The sequence below is a fragment of the Mizuhopecten yessoensis genome, unplaced genomic scaffold (genome assembly GCF_002113885.1).
Source record: "Mizuhopecten yessoensis strain PY_sf001 unplaced genomic scaffold, ASM211388v2 scaffold8205, whole genome shotgun sequence".
Lineage (NCBI taxonomy): Eukaryota > Metazoa > Mollusca > Bivalvia > Pectinida > Pectinidae > Mizuhopecten > Mizuhopecten yessoensis.
In genome coordinates, this window is record NW_018407431.1 from 156,968 (window position 1) to 166,225 (window position 9,258).

General features: G+C 38.3%; 1 protein-coding gene across 1 annotated transcript in view; it reads right to left on the reverse strand.

Moving 5' to 3' along the window:
• The window catches only part of LOC110455352, a 23,618-nt gene extending 20,639 nt beyond the window's left edge, over window positions 1-2,979 (reverse strand). The window contains exons 1-2 of the mRNA XM_021505433.1: window positions 1,213-2,979; window positions 336-458 (exon numbers count right to left, since the gene is read on the reverse strand). Of these exons, the coding sequence (XP_021361108.1) occupies window positions 336-458; window positions 1,213-2,968 (1,879 nt within the window). The 5' untranslated portion in view covers window positions 2,969-2,979. The remainder of the gene's footprint in view (window positions 1-335; window positions 459-1,212) is intronic.
• Window positions 2,980-9,258: the final 6,279 nt, after the last annotated feature.

The following is a 9,258-nucleotide window of genomic DNA, read 5'->3' on the forward strand; positions in this document are numbered from 1 at the left end:
GGTGATCATGTTTACGATCTCCAACTTAACTCTGTCATACAAGATGTGCCAGGTGATCTTGTTTACTATCTTCAACTTAACTCTGTCATACAAGATGTGCCCGGTGATCGTGTTTAGGATCTCCAACTTACCTCTGTCATACAAGATGTGCCCGGTGATCATGTTTACGATCTCCAACTTAACTCTGTCATACAAGATGTGCCAGGTGATCATGTTTACGATCTTCAACTTAACTCTGTCATACAAGATGTGCCCGGTGATCGTGTTTACGATCTCCAACTTAACTCTGTCATACAAGATGTGCCAGGTGATCATGTTTACTATCTCCAACTTACCACTGTCATACAAGATGTGCCTGGTGATCATGTTTACGATCTCCACCGACGTCATCTTGTAAAGCTGAGGAACTGTAGTTTTCATGATTTTCATGCCCTCACTGTCACGCAGAGGAGCCCCACCTGTTGAAATGCCAAATACAATTGTAAATAAATATCATCCACAATCTACTTGATATTCTAAAAAGTTTCTTCCAGAAAACATTGAATTTGAAACCATAAATAAAACATGGAATCTAGATGTTGATCCTCCATCTTATATATATTTTGTATTAATCTTCAACGATGGAACTCTACTGAATGTCGTTTGGTATCCATCTCACGAGTCCTATTACCACCAACTTTGGACCATCAATAACCAGGTGCTTGGTCCCCCCCAACCTGACTGGATTCTTTGTTTTTCAATGTCACATAATGACAACTGTTTCATTTTATGTATTGGCTTGTACTAAGTGAAATTATACATGAATTATTTCCAAATTTTGTGAAAAGGCTAAACTTTATTTACACTGAAAAGACACGGTCCCTGAAGAAAGGAGGCAGAAACTGAAAAATATCCCACGATACCTCAATTGATTTTAGTTAATTTTGAAAGAAATGAGTCGAATGTATCAATTACATTTATTTAGATACTGTTGATACTCTTCATATAATCATTTTCACATTCATTGAAATACTGAACACATACAGTAATTAACAACAATAAATTACCTCTGAATAAACTAGTTCCAAAGTTCACTGGTTCTAATAATTCTGAGCTGAGTCATTCCTGAAGTTGGAAGATTAATCGCTTTTTCAATTTTGGCATTGATGAATTGGTCATATTATATTTTTCGCCCTTATTTTCTTTCATCGGCCCATTACTTCTGATAATTACCTTCTAAATTTCGTCCTTGTTTATTTCTGAGCATTTGCACTGTACCATAAGCTGTATCCATCACATCTTCCGACTCTTTTGTTTTCTTTGTTTCCAGTAGTGCTCTTTTCCTTTTCACAATGGCATCTCTTTCAAGTCGATCCATAACGTTACCTTGCAGGATTTGACTTAAGTGATTCTCTTCATCATTTTGATTATTTCTTTTAGAGTTTTTCTTGTTTTCAGGATATTTATGAACATCTTTAACAATTTTTTCTTTCTGAAACTTTCTATGATCTGAGGTCACTTCTTTTTCTTTTTCAAACTTTCTATGATCTAAAGTCGGTACTTTTTCTTCCTCTAATTTTCTATGGTCTGAAGTCAGTACTTTTTCTTCCTCTAACTTTCTGTGGTCTGAAGTTGATAGTTTGTTGGTTTTTTTTGCAGAAATAGAAACAGTTTCTTTGAAATACTCTTCATCTATAAAGTTCAAATCTGATTTTGGGTCTTTATCATCATTATCTACAGAAGTTTTCATTGAACTTTGATCTTCAGAAAGATATTCTCCAAAGAACTGTTGATCTATAAAGTTCATATCTTTGGATTTTGTCCTCATGTTGCCGGTAGTTTCCAAATTTTGTAACTCTGGAGTCAGATTCTCATGTTTTTGACGACGCTGAGATCCATTTTTCTTCCCAGAAGCTTTTCTCTTGAAGTTGTTGTCAGATTCCAATTGTTTCAACTTCTGAGTCGGACTCGCATGTTCTTGATGAGCTTTGGTGAAACTCTGATGGGAGGAAGTGATGTCTTGTTCAGTACTTTCTGAACAGGTTACTTTGTCTGTATAAGCAACCAACATATCGGGATCAAGTTCTGGTGTCGCTTCCTCAGGATGAAACTTCTGTAATATTTTTAAGTTTAAACGATTTGAATTTTTTGAATTTGTTCGTAAAACATCCTGTTGTATATATTGCTGATCTATAAAGTTCAGATCAGTTGTACTATCATCCCTTTTTTCATTGCTACCTTCTTTATTTGAAATGGCTAAATCACCATATTCCACCTTAGCTGGTTGGTCAAAATGGCACTGTGAGGTTTTTCGTGATACAATATTGCCATGGTGTTCATGTGCTGCTGTCCTCTTAAATGAATCTATTGTTTTCTCCGGAAAAGAATCAACAGTTCGAAGCTCCTTTTTCTGTGCCCTTGACTTGTGTTCCTTCACCTGTGCATCTGACACCGACTTGTTTGATTCTGTTGTCCCATGTTTCGAATCTTTCTTGAATTGATCTAGAAAGGAAATATAATATTTCTCTCCCGAACTGTCTGCTTCTGTTTCATCACTAACGCGCGCCATTCTATCTAATATTTTTTCTTCCACGCCACGATTAAAGTTTCTCTCACTGAACATCTCTCTTGTCTCTATTTGATGTTTCACATCCGATATTGTATCAAAACTTACCGTCCCAAAAGGCATATTTACACGATGCATTTTGTCTTTCTCAAGTTCGGTTAAACAGTCGACCTGATACTTTATAAAGATGTCGTCTTTACTAAGACTGGAATTTCGTTGAACTGACCAATCTCCTTCGGGAATCGATACACCAAAATAGTCATCTTCGGCAATCAAAGGAGACTGGGACACTTGGTCTTCATGGTCAGCGTCTTTTTTGGCCGAAATATTTGAACAAAATCGTTGAAAAAGTAGATGACGACCTTCTGATTTTCTTCGCAGCAGTAACAACAACTGCCGACGGACAAATCCCACATTGCACATGGAGGCCGCCATCTTGGATGCCCGGTTGATATTTTCTAAAATTTGATACGGAAAATGGTAGAGATATTCCGGATTTTAAATCCAATTCGAACCGACTCTCTCCTCCTAAAGAATANCCACAATTGGTACAATTTTGACAGTTTTTTAGTGATCTTTAAAAATTCAGATCTTGTGTCTGGAATGTTTCTTGATTCTTGACAAAGACAACCTATGGTGGTTCATTTTCAGGAAAAGATTTATATCTAAGTAATTTATTTTTGAAAATAGAACGCTAAACTCGGAGTGAGATTTCGTCCGTTTTTCGGCCATAAATAGTACCCAAATTGGTACACCATATCACAGGCTATGGAATGTTTTTTTTTTATTTCTACAAGTTGATGTGCCGATTACAACAAAATTTATTGCTTTTATAGATACTTAACTGAACTATAATTGTATATATTCACTTTTATATTATCCGAATATAAGGACCAGAAGTCAACATTTAAACATGCTTATATTTAACCCCTTGAAAATCCTCCAAAATTTCGTCGACATACGTCGTTTTTACTGGTTTTCTGATATGTTTACTTTGAAGTCATCATGTACTCTTAATATGTTCCTGAAACAAAACTATTCGGCAGAAATGCTGATAAATATCTATTTTGTTATACTGTTAAAAGAAAAAGCTCAAATTTAATTTTAAAGTACTATTCGAACAATTTTCTGACCGTGTACCAATTTGGGTAGTGTACCAATTAGATAGCAATCTAATTCCGTGTTAACTTACTGTACATGTACTATAAATTCCAAAATATGTTTGTTCATATTTCATAAATAGATACCATACCAAGAATAGCGCTATTACAATGCTAATGGTATTATGTTACATGTATATGGGTATAATGCCACGTTAGATATAAATCTTCTTGGCTCTTCTTGACCATCCAATTTTCATTTCTACTAGAAGTTCATGATTCTGACGCGTACGTGGTTCTATAAATAGAACACGAAATACTATCAGTCCCTTGATCAGATGTTACTGTACCCTTAAAGGGACACTTTGGTATTTTAGCTAATATTGGGAGATGCACGATTAATATATAGATTTAATTTCTTTTCCAACCTAGTGTAAGGTCTGATCACGGAATTATCTAATTCCGTGGTCTGATGAAATAGACTTTTGGTAATCATTCTTACCCTTAAAAGTCCACGTAACGATAATCAGCAGTCAATAAAGCTAAAAGTATCATCAAGTGAAAAATGCATAAATAAAAGGGTACTGTCAAATGTATTTCAATATTAAAGCCTATGTGTTACTTCATAGAATTGATTCTACGAGTAGTAAAATTGTGATTTTCAAAGATGTCAAACAATTATTGGCCTTACCGTGGAATTACATGTAGATTTGACTTTGTAAATTTGTGGCATTACTTATATGTATAAGAACCTCAGTCACGATGTAAAGGCGTGAAAATGGACCCCTGTAAAAAATGGACCCATGTGGAAAATGGACCCCTGTAGAAAATGGACCCATGTGGGAAATGGAACCGGGATTACTTTTCATCTTTGAAAATGAAACCAGGGAGCCTTGGAAAACTGAATCTACCGCAGAAAGTGAACCCCGTAAAAGATCACTTTTCCAGGTGTAGCCCACTGAAAACTGACCATAAAAGGACCCTTATCTGATTTCTGGTAATTATATAAGCTTAGCTATATAGCATATCACAATGACTAACACCTGTCATCAGTCCAGCTGTCCGTCTACATATTTTCAAACAAACTTCTGAACGGAATAGTTTACTTGAAGCATCTCATGGTTTAGAAATTAACTTAGATCGTTGTTGTTAAACTAAATTAGTTTATTGCAATTTAATTTTAAACAAATGATCGTTCTTAGCCCTTTTGCTAAGATACCATTTCACAAAAGATCCCAAATAAGAGAACTATCTAATACAGCATTTAAAACTATTTTTCCACAAAAGGAATACCATTGTATAGGTAGTCAATGAATTGCAGCAAAATTCAATTTGCAGCATTGTTAATTTGAAATGTCTCCAATGTTGCATTGATTGAGAAGCATCCTGTGAAACGTTCATTCTGTCATTGCATTGGCCTGCCGCGTCACCCTGCATGTAAAAACACGATGACGCCTTATACAGGGTTCCTTGCCGTTTCTGCTGCTGTATGTTAAGCGATTGCGCAGATGCAAAACACATTTCCTTACCTGTCCTGCAGACGCGTCGTCACAAGGTGGTGGCCACTTCGGGAACAGTCTGCAAAACTTGTTATGACACGGAGTCCTGGGACGAGGTTTGCTAGATTTAACATCCTCACTACAGCTAAGGTCAATCATCCCACTGAAACGTCATACCAACCAGGTACGGTAGCATACTAATCAGGTAAGGTAGCATGTGACATTCCGTCCAATCACAGTATGCCGACAACATACTTAACAGGTACGGTAGCATGTGACAGGCCGTCCAATCACAGTATGCCGACAACATACTTAACAGGTACGGTAACATGTGACAGTCTGTCCAATCACAGTATGCCGACAACATACTAACCAGGTACGGTAGCATGTGACAGTCCGTCCAATCACAGTATGCCGACAACATACTTACCAGGTATGGTAGCATGTGACAGTCCGTCCAACCACAGTATGCTGACATCATACTAATCAGGTAAGGTAACATGTGACAGTCCGTCCAATCACAGTATGTCGACAACATACTAACCAGGTACGGTAACATGTGACAGTCCGTCCAACCACAGTATGCCGACAACATACTAACCAGGTACGGTAGCATGTGACAGTCCGTCCAATCACAGTATGCCGACAACATACTTACCAGGTATGGTAGCATGTGACAGTCCGTCCAACCACAGTATGCTGACAACATACTAATCAGGTAAGGTAACATGTGACAGTCCGTCCAATCACAGTATGCCGACAACATACTTACCAGGTATGGTAGCATGTGACAGTCCGTCCAACCACAGTATGCTGACAACATACTAACCAGGTACGGTAACATGTGACAGTCCGTCCAATCACAGTATGCCGACAACATACTAACCAGGTATGGTAGCATGTGACAGTCCGTCCAACCACAGTATGCTGACAACATACTAATCAGGTAAGGTAACATGTGACAGTCCGTCCAATCACAGTATGCCGACAACATACTTACCAGGTATGGTAGCATGTGACAGTCCGTCCAACCACAGTATGCTGACAACATACTAACCAGGTACGGTAACATGTGACAGTCCGTCCAATCACAGTATGCCGACAACATACTAACCAGGTACGGTAGCATGTGACAGTCCGTCCAACCACAGTATGCCGACAACATACTAACCAGGTACGGTAGCATGTGACAGTCCGTCCAATCACAGTATGCCGACAACATACTAACCAGGTACGGTAGCATGTGACAGTCCGTCCAATCACAGTATGCCGACAACATACTAACCAGGTACGGTAGCATGTGACAGTCCGTCCAATCACAGTATGCCGACAACATACTAACCAGGTACGGTAGCATGTGACAGTCCGTCCAATCACAGTATGCCGACAACATACTAACCAGGTACGGTAGCATGTGACAGTCCGTCCAATCACAGTATGCCGACAACATACTAACCAGGTACGGTAGCATGTGACAGTCCGTCCAATCACAGTATGCCGACAACATACTAACCAGGTACGGTAGCATGTGACAGTCCGTCCAATCACAGTATGCCGACAACATACTAACCAGGTACGGTAGCATGTGACAGTCCGTCCAATCACAGTATGCCGACAACATACTAACCAGGTACGGTAGCATGTGACAGTCCGTCCAATCACAGTATGCCGACAACATACTAACCAGGTACGGTAGCATGTGACAGTCCGTCCAATCACAGTATGCCGACAACATACTAACCAGGTACGGTAACATGTGACAGTCCGTCCAACCACAGTATGCCGACAACATACTAACCAGGTACGGTAACATGTGACAGTCCGTCCAACCACAGTATGCCGACAACATACTAACCAGGTACGGTAACATGTAACAGTCCGTCCAACCAACGTACTTACCCGAACGTATAATGCAGAGGGCAGTAGGTAGCCCCTTTATGTATCTTGGTATGTTTCGGTCAGAGCACAGCTAGTCCCCATAACTTTCTTTGCTTGGTCGAACGGTCAACACTAAGGCCAAAAGTGAGGTATGGCCAAGAACGGCACTAGGAAAGGAAAGTCATCAGAAAACGGAAGGAACAAAACATTACCAATGTTGCCGTGTTCGTGTCCCCAATGGAGGCTACAGAAGTCCTACAGAGGTTCCAACAAGTAACTTCATACACCATGGTAGTGGCTAACATTCCCCCTACCCAGATCTTTACACACAAAACAAAAATCTGTAGTTCTGTAAGGGTTCCAATAAGTAGCTTCATACACCATGGTAGTGGCTAACATTTGTTACTACCCAGGCCTAAAGGGGCGACAACATACCGTAAGAGGTGTAATAGTGCGACCATTGTCATCCCAATATTAAACCTCTTTATACTGAAATATACTTAAATGTTCAAAATACAGGTTCCTCTATAAGCAGCGAGCTTCACGGAATGTATATCTAACCGGGTAATCAGGTTAATCTGTGTTCCGGATGCGTTTTTTGTTTTAAAACGATCGTCGTAGATTGTCAGTTAGGCTCAATGGGATTTTGAATGCAGCATCGACAGAAAGAAACCATAATGCAAAACGTCATCAAGATTCAAGGAAGTACATCAACGATTGAAATTACAGTGGTTGCGTTTTATGTACGTTCGTGGGGTGTGGGTAAATTGCATCCTTAACCTTTGTTATATTATCTTCTGTATTTGATACTTCAAATAATAACCTTTTTTATTATACAATTAGGAAACAAGTTGAATCAATATGTATTTAATCACTATTGTTGATCCAGATGGTAGCGCACATGGGGCTCTTAATGTGGGAGGGAACCGGAATATCTAGAGTAAAGTATCGAATTACATAAAGTCAATTGATATTAATAAAGCCGTGGGGCTAGATAGTCTTTCAACAAAAATCTTGAAACTCGCAAACAAAATACTGACTACATCTATTACAAAGATATTTGATTTGAGTACAGTTAAAGACTCTTTTCCTCCCATTTTCAAATTAGCTAGGGTCACTCCAATTCATAAAAAAGGTTCAAAATCAGACGTGAATAATTATAGACCTATTTCAATTCTTAGATTTAGACAAAAACATTCCTGTTAGACAACTTTAACCGTGTTGGTTGATCGGTGGATATCTTCTATAGACTCCGGAAATCACGTCTATAGACTCCGGTAATCACGTCTATAGACTCCGGTAATCACGTAGGGGTTTTATTTATTAATTTCAGTATAGCCTTTGATATGGTTGGTTTTGATATCTTATTCAAGAAATTAAGTAGATACCATTTCTTATATAATACACTGCTTTGGTTTGAATCTTACCTGCATGATAGATATCAAACTGTATCTAAAGACCAGGTAATGTCATCCTGTGAAATGGTGAAGTCGGGAGTCCCACAGGTTAACTATTCTCGGTCCGGTCTTATTCCTTTTATATATAATTAAATTTTCCCCGCGTTTCGGTAGTATGAGCCGGGAAAATGTTGTATACGTGACATAGGTCACGTGATACAGGTGAGATCGGATAGTGTAATAGGGACATGTATCATTATCTAGCTGCCAGTCGTACCGACAACATCACAATTAAAAACAACTTGCAATGCACTTGTAAACATAAGAATACGTTTACATTCATGTTGTACATCATACTACAGTGGTTATTGGTAAACATAAGTTTTTCGATATTATTATAGGTACGATCCTAAAAAGTGATCCTCTTTAAATAAAGTTTAATAGTGCTGTTAATTAATAGGCGCGCATGAAAATACCTGTAATTTCTGTCAGCAACCCATTTGATCTATTTGTGTGCAACGAATACTCTCAAGATTTGTTTAGCGTGCACAAGGTCAATAATAGGCCCACGAGTGGGACTTGACCAATTATTTTCGTCATTGGTTTATTATTTAAATTAACACACTCATCAACATTAAAACTTTTAAGAAGGTCAAGATTAATATTTTACTCGGTGATATCATTTTTCTAGCGGTGGTATTTCGGTTACAAGGGAATACTTTTCCGTTTGACTAAACAACATGGTAGAAACGTTCATTTACGTTTTTTGTAGGTTTCCATCTATGTGTAATAAAATGTCACTTTCTGATTCGAGATAAACTGTAACAATAAGAATTAGC